The following is a 15740-nucleotide window of genomic DNA, read 5'->3' on the forward strand; positions in this document are numbered from 1 at the left end:
TCCTCGAGAGCCTGACGAAGCTGATCTTCGGTATATTGAGGCATTATATATAGAAGAAGACATGTGCAAAAGATGAGCCCATTTGGACGCGAATTGAAAATGTTGTGATAAAAGGAGGTTGGGGGTGGGCATTGGGTTGTGGTGGATTTTCGCGTTTTTGTGGGTGCCAGAAACAGGGGGGTGCCAGGAAGTGGGTATGTTGACTTAGTTCAAGATTCTCTGAGTTCGCGTATATTTCAAGCCGTGAGAACGCCGGGGAGCTCCAGGTGGTCCAAAGAAGGTGGCAAACAGAACACAGTTGCCCAGTGTCTTGTTTCGTCCCATCTCAACACCGATCATCCGGTTCGAAGTACCGGATGGCAGACAATTTTGCATGTTTCCTGCACGCGCGTACACTCGCAGAGACCTTGATTCTAGTGTCCAATGAGCAAACAATGATGGATTGAACTAACAGCATCCCAGCGATACCCTGGGTCGAGGCCGTGCTGGCGAAGCATCTGGTGGGTGAACGGCCAATGAACCTCATGCAAATGTCAGCTGAACCGTTGACTCGTCATCCAAACTTTCTACATGCCATATTGTGAGTCTCTTGCGCACAGCCGAGGTGGCCTTTTTCATCTTGTCTGGTTGTTGACGATAGCCGATCAGTCGGTATGCACGGGTGGTGGGTGAGGAACACAACATTCCATTCAATGGCAAATGAGGTGCTCCCAAATCGTCAGCTCTCCACGCAAGTTGGGCAACTGCCGATTGGCTTCCTCGAAATTGAGATACAAGCATATTCGGAAGGGAAGCGGGAGGCTTTCGACGGGGCTTGACTATGGACGAACCCGGCCTCGCCCACATGCAGTGCACCGGTGGACGAGCTGCTAAGAAGTTAGACTTTTTCCACGGAGGGACCTGGAACGCGCAATCACGATCCCTAATCCAGTGATTGCGTTACAGAAAACCCCATTTTTATACAATCCTGCAGTCTAGCTCTACAGCCCGGTCTACTCTGTACGGTCTGTACGGATGCGAATAGTCGTGCCGGTACCCAGTTCATCACCTGCAGGTGTAGTGGGCTAGTCCATTGGTAGAAGTGATTCAGATTGCTGGAAGAGAAATGAGCCGTCTATGAGATTCTTGCGTCGACCATCCAACTGTGCGCCTGAAAATTTCTCTCAGAGAATCCGGCAGGGGAAGCAGACGACCCCAAGGCAAAGCAAAGAGTCAGGTCTGGACGGATTTGGGGGACGCTAAGCCTTCGAAGGCTGGATACTTTGCTTGGCAACTTGGCAAAAAGATCACCCTGTTCTCACTCAACAGAGCCTCTGCCTCTGCTACGACTTTGTCCACTGGGACAAAGATTCAGATCGGGAACATCCCGACAAGTGATGACTGATCCAGTCAACTAGAGAAGTCTTCGTGACGTATCCGTACTAACGGAACCAACAGTTGGTTAGCATAGCCCCCGAAAACACCCAACATTGGCGCATTGTCAAGAGTCAAGAATTTAGAGTAACAAGGTGCAAAATACAGGGATTCGACGGGAAGTGGGAACACAAACAGACTACGTACCCGGCACCTAAGCCACACCATCATGCGCTCCGTAGCCTCCGCTCCGTCGATCATCACTGGCGGCGGACGCTGAAAGGCCCAACGTTGACGCGTCGCGCTATCGGAGACTCTCCCTATTCCATCCATCCCACTCGGCCGAATGACGACGGACTGGAACTCGTCAACGACTCTCGGGCTGGCTCTGGGAGAAAGCATTTGTAATACAGCAGTCGCCATGGCGGAGCCACGAATAGATGTGGACGATCAGGATCAACCATTATCTTCGATACAGTCGGCTGGTGGGCAGTCCCTAGTCCGCCAGCTCCTTGAGATCCAGACCGCTACTATCGAGCAATCGAAATCACTTCATTTCATCCAAAACCTCGACTGTCTGTATCTTGATAAAACCCGAGACCGAAAACGCCCCCCACAAACCCGCGATTCAGCATCTGAAGATGATCGCCCTGTGTGGCTCCGCCAAAGCGGCCTGAATGCCCTCAAAGACCTGAACTATGTAGCTGTGTCTTGGACATGGGGAGCTTCAGAACCATACGAGGATTCTACAGCCGGCCACCATCTAGTACAACTCTCTGATGGAAAACGCGAACCTTCTGGGGTCCGCAACCGGGTCTTCGACCGCATACGGCGATACCTGGAAGCCCAGTCTGGCCTGCAATACGTATGGATAGATATGCACTGCATCTGTCAGGAGCCGGGCCCAGAGAAGACTCGGGGTATGCAGGCAATGGATATGGTCTACAAGCTGAGCAATCACCCCATTGCTCTGCTAGCGCGACCGATCGAATCGCACGAAGAGCTTTGCCTTCTCGCAGACGTTCTCAAGGGCAATTTTGTGTCAAAACATGCTTCTGGAGAATTCCGCTGAAGTTCCTTCGCAGAGAGCGCCCTGGAAAGGCTTCGTAGAGCATTGTCCCTTCTCGACGCCATAACCTCCGATTTTTGGTGGACAAGAGCCTGGACTTTTCAGGAAAATTATCGTTGCGATGGACAAATGACGCTGCTCATCCCTCATCCAGAAGATGGTGAAATATTCAGGGAGAAGACAAAGAAGGAAAAATTTCTCGATAACGTAGTGGGCGACATATCGATCTCATCTCGAGAGTTCCAGACGGAATCCACAAAACTATGCCAAGCCTGCATAATTGCAGAGGAGGATGGCAGCGTCTCCGGTCTGTCCGATGTTGCCGAACGAATTCTCAAGACAGCTCCTAATTACGAGTTCCTATCACGGGAGATCATGCCCGATGGACGATATTCTGCCCCCTGGTCACAGTCGCCGAGGATCATAAAGGATATCGAGTCCCGCGGCAGCAAATTCTGCCACGACAGATTGGCAATAGTCGCAAATTGCTGCCAATACTCCATCAGGCTAGATGACGCCATCTTGCGGCAAGGATCACACAGCATGAGTCTATCTATGCTCGCTCTTTACCTCTTGAATGGAGAGATCATGGAGGACACATGTGAAGAAAAGGAAGAGGACCGTACTTGGGTGAGATGTCGGAAGCAAACAGTCTCCGACTTCGTCACGGACCAGTCCTTCGATGGCTTTTGTCCACCTCTACTGAGGCGTCCTCTTGTCTTCAATAATGGGTGCCGATTCATTGACGCTCGGCTAACACATGAGGGCTTGGAGACCGCTGGTCATCTATGGAAGCTGGATCGTGTCATACAACCGGAAAAGTACGTGATGTTTTGACAAGGGAATATCAACGAAGAAGCATCGCCGCTTTATAGAGGGTAGCTCAGGCTCCCCTCAGGTTTGGCTCAGGAGTTGCTCATCTGCAGCTCAGACGACCCGCCTGAGCCGCCAGGGTTCCCTTCCTGCGTGAGACCGGGGTGCTCGGAATCGTCACCATCCAACTCTACTTGTGTACGCGAAGTAAAATCAGCCCGAAAGCAACAGGACAGCTAATTAAAAAAAAGCTATGAGCTAATAAGTTATTTATTAATACCGTACTAAGGTCTTATATAAAAAAACTATAGGCTATATAGCCTATAGTTATAATAAGTGGTAGAGTTAATCTTATAAAATACAGGAAATATACCTAATACTTTTTAGGGAAACTATCTACTATCGAAAAATTAAAGACTAATAAACTTCTCGCTGGCGAAGTTAAAACCTTATAGATCCTAAAGATGGATTATCTACTTTTCCCTATAGAGGTCCGTAAGGAGCTCGCGCATTTCTATTAGAAGGGATGCCTGCCTGCATCCGGAGACAGTGCTTTTACGTGTCTGATAAGTGGAATAAGCTCTTGCCTAATTATAACTTTACTCAGCCTGGAGAGCTTTTGACTGAGGCTTGGACGAAGATTGAAGCTAGAGAGAAAGAGGTCTTTCAGGATTATTGGTTGGCTCTCGGGGGTTATGCAGCAGTGGGATAGGGTTATCCACCTATGTATAGATTGTTGTGAAGCTTTTGCAGGGTAAGATGGAATTGCTGAGTCTCATAGAGCTCCTATGCACTAGGCGGTTTAGCTACAAGCTATGGTTCATTTGTCCGAAACTGAGATAATTCCTTGGATACATGTTCGTAATCTCATACATTATTGAATCCACAACTCGCATTCAAGTCACCTCAATTCAAAACCGATAAAAAACAGCCAACTTCGATTCTCATGGTGACTCTCAACTTAATGAACCATGCTGCCACAAGGATATTCCGCCTGGGTAAATCGCGGTAATTAGCTATCCAGGCATTTCCAGGCTTATTGAAGCTCACGTCGAGTCTACGTCCCCCATTTATACGTTCGTTATCTCCCCATCACCAGATTGGGTCTGATACTTCATCAGGGTAAGCAGGTTGCCTTGGGAATCAAGACTCAGTCCGTTAAAAGTGAAAACATTGCCAACCTGTTGTTATGTTACTATATTGACAACGCTTCTTAGATGCTAGGTTTTACTTACTGGCATCACAATCTGACTGTTCAGTGAACTCAGACTATTAGAGAGCTGTGCCTGATACATCGCCCAAACAGATCGGGCGACAGGAGCAAGGCCGTTTGTCATCTCATTCATCAACGCTCTGTCACTTGTTAGTAAGGCCGGCACATGCTTAGAACGACAATGCAAGATTGAATGGTGGAAAGAAGAACGAAACGTACGTAGGGTTGAAGATGCCCCGGCTGAAAAATGATCCAGTCTTATTGATTATTACTTCGAGTCCGTTTCCAGAAGCGTTTTCCTCCTTGAGTACTAGCCTCTTTTGGCCAGGATTATCAGGATCGTCTTCCATTGGGGGAAGCTTCGTCTTATCTCCGTCGACTGAAAATGTCCATCCACCTTTTGAGCCGGTTGCGACGTTATAAGCCAGGTTGATAGGAGTTACTGTTGTTTCGGCTGAAAGGGTGCCGGAGTATGGGTTCAAGTATTTCCAACCTGCGATACATGTTAAGAAAAGGAACCTTCAGTGACAAATGTCGTTTGAACTTACTTGCTTCCACGGTCTGGAGATACTTTATCCAGAAAGATGCCACTGCTGAAATACTCAAGGTCCGAGCGGCGTCAACCGGCATCTGCTGGCCAGCATAGTTACTTGTGATACTGACCGTGTTGTTCCAACTCCCATTGTAGTTGAAGTAGTCAACGTCGCTACCGCTTGTATCGGTATGCCAGGTATTATTAGTCGCGAAACTGTTAAATGAAGTGAAGTTTGTCGCGTTCGAATCTGTATGTACGGTGACGTCTTTCAGGGTAGGTTTGGGAATGGCAAAGAAGTCTTGTAACTGCTTGACAATATACTGATCTCTGAAAGCCTTTGCAGACACTGCCAATGTACCGTCATATTGAGGGCCACCAGCAGGGCTCGGGGCATCGGCGCCAATAGACTTAAGGAAAGGGACAGCGAATACGCCAGCGTTACCATTCTGCGTGACGTTTGTCAACGGCGTAATTGGCCCCAAAAGCATCAAGAAGTTCAGCGTCCCATAGCCATTTGGCTGATGGCTCACACTAAACTGAAAATTTTGAGGATCGAACTGTGGTGTTTGGGGCAGAGGCTTCGGATCAACCTGAGAGATGCCGTATCCTAGAACAAAGGGATTTTCCGGAGTCGGCAACCCGTTGCCTGATGAGGCGACTGTCGTAGGAGAAGATGGGGGTGCAAAACGAGTTGTAATAGCAATGATGAAATTTGTAACAGCCTGTTGGTTTGTCACAGTGTTCCCTGTTGCGTCTGCCATCTGGAACGAACTTGCGAGCGTAGCGGTCTCAAACAAACAGAAAAGGGAAGCTGGTTGGAAGGATTTGTTGTCAATTGCCTTCTGAAGCTCCGCACTCGTAGAAGGGTGGAGATACTCTGTGCTCGTCAGTGATGAGTCTAATGAAGCCTCTCGTTATTGGTAAGTGAAAGGTTCACTGACTGGCTTCGATATCCTGGATATCGGCGCTGTCAAGTTTGCAATTAAAGCTAAAAGTCCACCCATTGATGTTCTCGCTCTTCAACACTGGATCGCCCTCGCTCTCATCCCAGTACTTGAATGTACTATCGAGAGAGGGGTCTTGAGAAGATCTAGTCAGCATGGTATCCTCAAGACAATTTGATAACTAACCATATGGCGGTACGCCTTTGCTCGGGTCACCGGGGGAGCCAGGAGAGTTTGCAAGAAACTTGAATGCAAGTTTAACCACTCTAGCATTGTCCACATTGGCAGGGAGATTCATCAACACTTGAGGACATTCGATAGTGCCATAGATGCCAGCTTGGGATTTTGGCGATGGTTTGAGAACCAGGGAGTGATTGATCAGGTATTTGCTGTCATCGTCGGCAAGGGGAGTTAAGAAAAGATGTAAAAACTGGGCGTTCAATGCGTCTTGCGTGATTGACAGGACAAGATCAAATTCAGACAACGTTCCAGGAGTAAAGTTAGACATGGTGTATATAGGTGGTATAGTTCTTGTTAACGGAGACCTCAGAGCCAGAGAACGTATAACAGCGGTATGGATTGGTACCGTTGAACGATTCTTATATTCACCCAGAGCTTTGCGATTTCACTTCACGCAAATTCCCTACCAATTGTACGCTTCTAGAGCACACTAACAAGATCTTGATACTGTGACATTTGTTTAGCTCTTTTCGAATTAATCTGCATATGCAACCAACAAGGTGTTGCGGTCTAGAATCGCCGGGACGCCATCAATGAGCCTTGATGATTCGCCAGGTTCTGTAGTCGAAGCTGGAAGGTAGCCTGTAGACCCACAAATCAGGCCACTTCGAACAAACCAGTACTGTAAAGGGCCAAAAGCCGAGACATTGAACAGCAAATATTCAGCTCTCCACGACTCCGGCAACCTTTAACAAAGTGATATTACTGCAGAAGCTGAATTTATCACATATTCCGTTCTCGGAAGGTCAGGCCACTTTAAAAACGTGCGCTGCAGAGGTTTACACTATCACATATTCAGCTATCAACACCACCAATTAGCAAGACTAAAATAAGCCCCTGTTCTGAAAACGTCCTCAACCCCGCACCATTATCATCACATGTCCTCACTGCTTTCGCTTCTAAAACAAAAAGACCTTTTTTCCATAAGCTTGGCTGTAAAAGTCAATTGAAACATCCATTGGGTGGGTTGGTCCCAGGCAGTCTCGACCTGTAGACCCCATTGGTCTAAAAGGTTTCTTGGCAAATGCGAAGCAACATTCCCTGCACTATCAACAGATCTCGGATCTTCTCGTCCGGATTTTATAGAGACTGTGCTTATAACCACCGTCGTACTCGCTTGGCGCAATATAATGGATAGGTACCAGCTTTACCAACTCCTCCACTTCATCTAATCTAAATCAAGTGTCCTCATTATTGTTCAGAGAACCTGCACGTTATCACAATCTCTTCTCACAAGTCCTAAGTCTGCTCAGTACTCAATCTAAAGCTGTACCAATGGCGACCGCTCAGCTCACACCAGTTCTCACAGTCAACACGGCGGTTCCGGCCCCCGTATCTGTGGTTCAGGACGACGGCAGTCTGAAAGTCCAAGCTAGTAGTGACGCAACGGTAGGGCTCAAGGTTTGCTCTGAGTTCACTTCCTACACTGCACCTGTCACGGCATTCGGGGGTGTCTCCAAGCTCGCCCTTATTCAAGATAAAGATGGCCAGCCAATGGCTTTTTCTATCGGTAACGACAATGTGCGCCCCTTCCGTCTAAAATATCGATCACATCGCACTAATAGCATATTAGCAACTCTATTGCCTTCGTCATGTTTTCGGGAACTACGAAGTGTGGCAGACCTACAAGATCAGTCCAGTAACTACTGCTGGCTACACGGTCCAAGTCTATGATGTCACGCAGGCTATCACTGAGAAATCTAATACGATGGTGATAGCCTGCGTGTCAGCCGATGCAAGTCAGACACAGACATTGTTTACTGCGGTAGTGGACCTAGGAGCCTTTGACCCAGCTTGCAAGTAGCCCTCTTCCCACATCTTGACATTTTTCTAACAGTCATAGCGCTTAAATGGGTAACCCGTTCCAACAAGAGTGGGTCAAGTGCTTTGAGCATCACTGCTTTGAGCTGTGGTGGCTCTACTCCGAAGGGACAGGGCATCATAGCTCTAGGAACCAAAGCTACAGGTAGCCTTCTTGCTGACAACTACACCATATCCGCATTACCCGAGAATATGGATCCTGCTCCCGTTGCACCCCCGCAACACTACAAGTCAATTTTACAAGTTACTCCTGGTAATCTTTCAGCGGGATTTTTTCAAGGAACATTTACTTTGTTCGATATGGCCGACGGGACAGTAGGCGGTTCCTTTTCCAACATGGACAATAGTCTTACTGTTCAACTTGACTTCGATGGCCTTGGCGATGTGCATAGTCTGTTTTCATCTCCAGCCCCAAGTGGTTTTACAGATTTGTTTGCTGCTTCAGATCATGGTATCGCGTTCTTCCCCCAAAATACCCCCGATGCCGCACCGCAAGTTGTCTTGCCTTCTATCTCGTTCAAGCAGGTGGTCGTTTCACAATATGATGTGAATTTGGTGGGTTTGGCTGTGTCGACTGCCAATGAGCTCTACTATTTTGAGGGAACCAGGGCCAAGAAAGGCTCATCCAGTATCTCTTGGTTGGCGTCTGGCCTGCCCATACGCGCTGATGTGCTCGAAATATCAACTCAGTACAACGTGGCTTCCGGTTCTACGGAACTCATCTATATCACCAACAGCGATAAGACTGTCAAACACCTTTACCTCACCCCTCAATCATTTCTTTGGCAGGAGCATATTATTGCCGTTCGGCCTGCAGATGGTCAACCCCAATCGCTTACTTATGCCGCGCACGTAACGTCTATTCACCCATTCAGCTCTGTTACGGGCAGTTCCCTCGGAGCTGACTACCCTCTGGTAAGCTAGCCTATACCTAATCGTTTATAGTCCGGCCTCTAACACTGGTTATGTACAGAGTATTTCCAGTGAGTGGGCTTACGTCACAATCAACAAGAGCACATATACTCTCAACACTGCAGAGCCCATTTCCGTGGTCACCGACAATTCAGGTTCCGTCAACATTGTGCAGCGAATCAATGACTCTATCGCCTGTCCACATTACACTGTTATGTTAAGCCAGTTTGGTACCACCGCATCTGTTTCAGTTGACCCAACACAGCGCATCTCAACGCAGCTGCCAAAATACAACACTGCGGCATCACTTCAGAATGCAACGACCACTGACGGCAGGCCAGTCAAGTTCCCGGATACCACCAACTTTGACGCTGCAGCCAGCGTTCTGGATAAGTTCAAGACTGTACAAAACACAGTCTCCAACACGACAGTCAACGCTTTGGCGGTGAATAATTCTACCGAGTCTTTTACTCTAAAGGAAAATGGAGTGCTCGAGAAGGACGGTGGTAGCTGGGTCACAGACGTCGTTACAGACATTGAGTCCTTCTTTGGTGATGTCTGGGAAACCATAAAGTCAGGTCTGTCGGCGGGGTTCAAATTTGCAATGAACGTATTGAACGGAGCTGTTTCGATCCTGGTATCTATTGCCGGCAAGGTCTTCCGCTTCGTCATCACCACTATGGTTGGAGCAATCCGCTCGTTTGCGGGATTCTTGAAGTCCGCACTGGGAATCGACATTACAGGATTTCTTGATTGGCTTGGCTTCATTTTTGACATTGACAAGATATTGGAAACTCAAGTTGTAAGTTGTCCAGGTGCTCCAATCCTACTTTCTCCCCTATTCATCTTTGAAGCGAAAGCTGATCAGTGTGTGATGCTCTTAGACTGTTAATAAGGCCATCGGGTCAGGCATAGACTTCATTAGCTACAGTGTCGAAGCCTTGCAACCAGTCATTGTCCAAATGTTTGACACTATTAAATCCCAACTCGAACAGTGGATACCGGACACGAGAGAAGTACCTCCGAATACCGGTGAGACGAACTTCTTCACAAAACTGATTGGTTTCATCTTCGACAACCCAATTGTCAAACTGCTTGGCCAGTTCAATCCTCTCGGCTGGGTCATGAAACAAGCTGACGATATTTTCGGCGACGTGATCCAACTACCGGATTTGTCTGGTCTAATTGGAGTCATCATGGCGGCAGTTGGGAAGACCTTTGACGAAGAAGTGACGAATATCGTCAAATTGCTTTCCGATGTTATGCAAAAGTTCACGTCGGTCTTCAACGGAAAGACCACTGCGTTCACAGCAATCGGTCAGCTTCTGGGTGATGCATTTTGGACCCTCCTGGACGCTGTCAAGATTATTATTACGAATGTCGTGGAAGTCATACCGAGTATTATGGCCGAATTTTGGAAAGTCCTGACCTCGCCCATAAAGCTACCCATAATTTCGACACTTTGGGAAGCATTCGTCGGCTCTGATACGCCTTTGAGCTTCCTCAATGCCTTGACAATAATTCCTTCTTGGGTCCTGAACATCTACTCAGGAACTGTGTTTGGGAAGATGCCGTTCGACCCAAGCGTATTTGGAAATCCGGATGAGTGGTTCCCTTCGAAAGACCAAGTCAATACCTGGCTGCGACCCCGTTCTTCCCCTCCAATGTCATTCAGGGCCTCGGCCATGCCAAAGTCCGAGAATTCAACAAAATCAGACTCAAACAGTTTACTGTTTGCCAGTCTGAACGAGACAACAACAAATTCGGAAACTGCAAATGAGATCAGTGGATTTCAGAGAGTGAGTCATCACGGCGCACTGTCTTCGAAACATTTCCTCAATACTGACGTTGGATCTAGGTTGACCTCTGGTTGTGCATAATATGCCCTTTTGTGACTAGTATCAGCTCTGCTATCGACGCAGGTTGTATATTGGTGGATGCAAATGCAGCAAGAAGTCAGTCTCCCAAAGAAGCATTTACAGGAGTATCTTGTAACATTGACCCTTTTTTTTCGGAACAGATGCGGAAGCCAATGTTAATCGAAACGCACTTGGACCTCCCGGCACAGAACACGAGTTGCGGGGCATAAACCAACCTCTGCTTCCTGCTGCGGCGGCTGACCCAGCATCTCCTGTCAACACCTGCTTAAAAATTGTTCGCGGAATTATCTCCATATCCCTATTTCTCCCCTGTGTCTATAACATCTGCATAGGGGCTTATCACAGCCCTGCTAAGGATTTGTGGGTTGTACCGGAGGTATGCTTGCTGATATCCCTGGAGGCCGCTTGAATTTGTTTCTTTTCCGACTAACTATTGTAGTTCACCGTCAAAACAATCGGAGTGATCATGCAAGCGGTTAGACTAGTCAACATAGCCGAACCTAAGCTAGTTGGGCCAGGTTACGTGGGGGATATCGGGGTTATGTTGCAGTTCGGGGTTGGATATGCTCTCTCAGATACCGCAGGAGATGACCCATTGGCAGTTGGCAGTGCATTGACAACATCCCTCTCGGCCATCTGGTGTTGTCTTGGCAGACTCACAGTGAAGTACGAACCCGAATTCGCAGCAGTCTTTGGGATTCTCTCAGCTGAATACGATGTTTTGAACGCCATCTTCTGTAAGCAACCTTTTTCGCCGACTTTCAGGACACAGTTTAACAAGATACTTTTTTCGGATGCAGGTGCTCAAATCCTCAACGCTGCAGATAAATCCAGCATATCCCGCAGTACGGATCAGCTTCTCACCACGTTGGCCAGGGTTAAGAACGGCGCATCCCAGCACCCGGTGACTCGACTGGGTCTTGATTAAAGGTACTGGGAACGTTGAAATGTCGCAGAGTCGGGTTGTTCTTTTTGATGAGAACAGATCAAACCATAAGGCCTACACACTTTACTTTAACTGAATAAAAGAAAGGAAATAAGCATAATCTCATCATCGCCATGATGACGATGTACTGAATCTCGAGAGCGTATTACTTCAACTTGATTATCAGTTTCGCATTGACCTCACATATTGGTAGATTACCGAGTCAGTAAAAGACTTACGGTTCCGCAATGTAGGTTGAGACTTGATGGAAAGAAAGGATACGCCGCCAGTATCATTTGAGCGCAACCATCCAAATGCAGTACATAGACGAGGTTACCTTGGTGTGGGGCTGTTCTAATTTTGTTCATTGCCAGGGGCCGAAAAACGACATCAGAACGTCCGCTCAGCCAAGGCTCCGGGCGGACTCAGGGAAGGCTCAGGTTAAAGCAGCGACTACTCAGGATGGTGGGCGAGAGAGGAAATACTGTAAGTCGATATTCGCATCACGTATTAGGCTGTTTTATCCACATGCAAAGGACCGAAGCCGACACACTTGGAGGAGCCGACGAACGCACGCCGCAGAGCGTCTTACGCAGCTGCGAGATGCCCTCAGTCATATCCGCAACTATCCTATAGTGGATGAACTGACGCGCTTTATTGATACCGTTTTACGGCCAATGCAACGGGAAACTTTCTCCAAGAATTACATGCGGATGATGGCCAAGATAGTTGTTGCGGTAATGGATGCGGAGAAGCCACTGGTACTTGGCGGCCTGCTCGGTGATCAACCGTACAGCTACTGCGGTATTTTCGTACCAGAAGATATGGATGGAGATGAAGAGCAGAGAGGGTATGAAGATGATGATACTGTGCTGTTTGATGACCGAAGCGACGATTCAGATGCAAGCTCCCACACCAGTTATCGTCATATTGATTCCGATTCTGTGAATGAGGGGGACTTTGAGGAAGAGTCGGAGGGCTCCTCGGAGAGTGAAGACGACGATATAGGTAAGAAAAGTACAACGCTGGTGGGATCCAATGTTGACCCGGCTCAGTTAGGTACGTGTTGACTTCTTCCAAGCCGATGAATGAGTCTTCGAAAACACTGTACCCAAACGATATTATTGATAAGCACATGTCGATTGCGGTCGCTTCTTGGAATCGGTTGAATTTCATGACGATCCCGGGCCTGAGCTCCTCATTCAGCGATGGGTGAGTGGGCTTTGTTTTTTCCGAGGCCATTTCCGTCGATCGGTTGTCTTCCCATGGCATCCTGCGTTAATAGAAGACTCCAAGATATGAACACTGCACTTGACCTTATCTTGAACCACTTTGCAACTGATTAAACCCGGCGCCGGATTACTTTATTCAATGCACTTCCATTTTCCTGGACAGGTTTGACCCTCAATCGTGGTTCCAACCTTGTTCAATTACAATAGATAATTTCAATTCAGAAAGCCTGGAAACGGCGATGCAATCTGGCGGAGAAGCTTGTTTCTACATGTGTAATAATTGAGGAGCGATGCCAACCTTGACAGTCGAATTTAGTCTCTCATACCATCATGCCTCGTTGTGAGCCATCATCTTTCGACAAAGCCTTCGCTATCGAGCTATGTATAGGAAAAACCTCGACCTCTAGGCTCCATGACATAGTGAGCTACGGGGAACAGGTCACGCTGCCGTTGTTCTCGATGCAGCGCCAATTGTTTGGGCAACGCTGTAGAACGACCCAGTTGCCAGTGGCGTCACAGACCGCGGGGAACACGTTTGATCTATTTCAATTGATCAGCTCGTATTAATGCTGGGTATCCAGATTTTGGGTTCAAGAGACTGAAAGACTCACCTGCACTGGTAGCGGCCGGGCGTGCATTGCTGCGCTTCAGCAAGTGCTGCGACGATGGCAATGACGGAGACAACAGAGAAGCGCATTTTCGCTGAAATTAATGTAAATCTCGGTGTTTGTAAAATTTAGTCACGTTGCTTTCGGTATGGATCACTTACTCTGTTGAGAATGTCAATTTTGGAAACTATTCGCGAACCGATGAGAAAGTTCAAATCTGCGAGAGTTTGCTTAAGCACAAATCCGACTCTAGGGCACAAGCTACGCTTTTATAATCCCACTCAAAGATGAGTATCTAGAGTTGAATTGTATCATGATTGGAACGGCCGAAATTACTCAATACATGATGACGCCCGTCTTCTCCCCTCCAGGCAGCATTACAGCAGTTGTCGTACGTTTACCAATGAAGCCTTGATCCTCGTTCAACAATTTGCCACCAAGCAGAAGTATGTGATGTGCCTTGTGATAAGTGAAAATTACTAGGATATAGGTACGAGATGCTCAATTGCGCAATCGTTGCCAGAGTCTGACTTGATGCAAGCCCGCCAGCATGTCGCAGCAGTAGTGCAAGTTGAAGCCGTCAGCCTCACCGCTCGAATTCGAATCGTCAAGTATGCTGAGGTCGCCGATATCTCTAAGAAGGTCCCCGAAGACCTGCCCTTTCCAGGTACGAAAGAAAGCTTGGGTTCCACCATACGCGGAGTGTTAATGTAGTTGAACGCCTGGTCCTTGGCTAACTCTAGGCAGCAGCTTCGTAACGCCCGAATCAGTTAGTTACCTGGTAAGCAGATCCTTCAATGCGGAACAAACCCCCATTCGCTTTTACGAGATTGAGCGTGCGTTTTGGTTTCTAGACTGAGTGTTCTAGGCAAGTGTCCCCCAATCGTAAATGTCTTTCATTGAAGTTGGGTTACATTGCCATCGTATGTGCAGCCAACAACTACACCTATCGCTTTTCATGCAGCGTATCGGCTGACTAGATAATTGAGAAGAACCATCGACGTGCACTTGATTCTGTAAAATGTCCTCTGAGAATTTGAGTCTGGGTATGAGCGATGATTGTATTGCTCCCAGATTTGGCCAATAATACTACCTTTCTAGACTTGTGACCACCTAAATCGGACAGATCCGAGCGTATGTCAATGGGGGAAACCCAGTTATTCCAGTCTCTATTAGTCTCATAGTTGCTGATTCTATGAAAAGTGACGTTCACCGTCACCAGACAAGTACCAAATGTGATTTCATGGCGAAAGTCAAGGCCATTCATAGGTGTCGGTTTACCGGTAAAAGATACACGAACCTTTGCAACTGTGCCTTAAACGTAAACTTCGACAGCACTTAGTGAATTATTGGCAATTAATAGTCAAGCGCAACGTAATGAGAGGCTTGTAGAGATAACATTGCAAGAGTACAAGTGAGACGGTGCTTGAGGTAGGTCGACAAAGAGTCATCTGAAGATGAATCACCGCACGTAATTTGTGATCTCCTTCAAGTTGGGGCCTTCGTCTAACTATTCCAGCTCGAGAGTATGTGCCAGAACAGCAGTTTCTGAAGTGAATTTTCTCGAGTTATTGCAACTACCGCGAGAACACGGCAGCTTGGTCGGCGCCAGCACGCATTGGAATAAGAATGAATAATAGTTTTGCAACTCCACAGCCTCCTCTTGGTGTAGTTGGTTCATCACGTTCGACTGTAATGGTTTATCCACATCCATCGAAAGGTCTCTAGTTCGATTCTGGAAGAGGAGAGGTGTTCTTTTTTTGCGTCTCACCCTTGCCTTCAACAAGGCAGCTGAATATCATAGCTCTCGTACGGGACTAAAAAGCTGAAGAGATTGAGAGTGATTTCTTCAATATTAGGAATTTGATTCATGATTTGACAACATTTTTGTGCAATGACCCAGCCAAAATAGGGAGAGTGGAATTATGTGGGCGGTCAAACTTTTGCTCATGTTGACTCCATCTACCTAAACAGCATCGTAGTGGGACTCAGGGCCACCATCCACTGCGGCTTATTCAAGACTCGTCGCACAAGATCCTATGGGCGTTTTAAGTCAGGCAACACGAGGTCAGCAGACTGAGCCTCCGAACAGCTTGAAGATTTCAAGAGCGCCATCAAGTACACTGAAAGCCGTGGCTTGGTCCATGTTCAGTTTTCTGGCTGTAATGCATCTAGGCACGTGCCAGTTTGACATT

General features: G+C 47.5%; 6 protein-coding genes across 6 annotated transcripts; 4 read left to right on the plus strand and 2 right to left on the minus strand.

Moving 5' to 3' along the window:
- Nucleotides 1-1774: 1774 nt before the first annotated feature.
- On the plus strand, nt 1775-2425 carry CTAM01_14503 (uncharacterized protein; the record flags this gene model as incomplete). Its single annotated transcript, XM_060530503.1, has 1 exon — nt 1775-2425. One exon carries the CDS (start codon nt 1775-1777, stop codon nt 2423-2425), a length of 651 nt encoding a protein of 216 aa, XP_060374882.1.
- Nucleotides 2426-2551: 126 nt separating this feature from the next.
- Nucleotides 2552-3259, plus strand: CTAM01_14504 (uncharacterized protein; the record flags this gene model as incomplete). The annotated part of the gene is made up of 1 exon (XM_060530504.1): nt 2552-3259. One exon carries the CDS (start codon nt 2552-2554, stop codon nt 3257-3259), a length of 708 nt encoding a protein of 235 aa, XP_060374883.1.
- A 1046-nt stretch (nt 3260-4305) lies between these two features.
- Nucleotides 4306-5744, minus strand: CTAM01_14505 (uncharacterized protein; the record flags this gene model as incomplete). The annotated part of the gene is made up of 4 exons (XM_060530505.1): nt 4306-4416; nt 4471-4588; nt 4668-4941; nt 4997-5744. 4 exons carry the CDS (start codon nt 5742-5744, stop codon nt 4306-4308), a joined length of 1251 nt encoding a protein of 416 aa, XP_060374884.1.
- Nucleotides 5745-8288: 2544 nt separating this feature from the next.
- CTAM01_14506 (uncharacterized protein) lies at nt 8289-11708 on the plus strand (the record flags this gene model as incomplete). The annotated part of the gene is made up of 7 exons (XM_060530506.1): nt 8289-8903; nt 8962-9702; nt 9785-10699; nt 10759-10855; nt 10921-11156; nt 11220-11517; nt 11581-11708. 7 exons carry the CDS (start codon nt 8289-8291, stop codon nt 11706-11708), a joined length of 3030 nt encoding a protein of 1009 aa, XP_060374885.1.
- A 1205-nt stretch (nt 11709-12913) lies between these two features.
- On the plus strand, nt 12914-13051 carry CTAM01_14507 (uncharacterized protein; the record flags this gene model as incomplete). The annotated part of the gene is made up of 1 exon (XM_060530507.1): nt 12914-13051. One exon carries the CDS (start codon nt 12914-12916, stop codon nt 13049-13051), a length of 138 nt encoding a protein of 45 aa, XP_060374886.1.
- Nucleotides 13052-13362: 311 nt separating this feature from the next.
- On the minus strand, nt 13363-13634 carry CTAM01_14508 (uncharacterized protein; the record flags this gene model as incomplete). Its single annotated transcript, XM_060530508.1, has 2 exons — nt 13363-13477; nt 13549-13634. The coding sequence occupies 2 exons, from the start codon at nt 13632-13634 to the stop codon at nt 13363-13365; spliced, it is 201 nt and encodes a 66-aa protein (XP_060374887.1).
- Nucleotides 13635-15740: the final 2106 nt, after the last annotated feature.

The sequence above is a fragment of the Colletotrichum tamarilloi genome, assembly GCF_030869305.1.
Source record: "Colletotrichum tamarilloi strain Tom-12 chromosome Unknown Scaffold_125.1, whole genome shotgun sequence".
NCBI classification, from domain to species: Eukaryota; Fungi; Ascomycota; class Sordariomycetes; order Glomerellales; family Glomerellaceae; genus Colletotrichum; species Colletotrichum tamarilloi.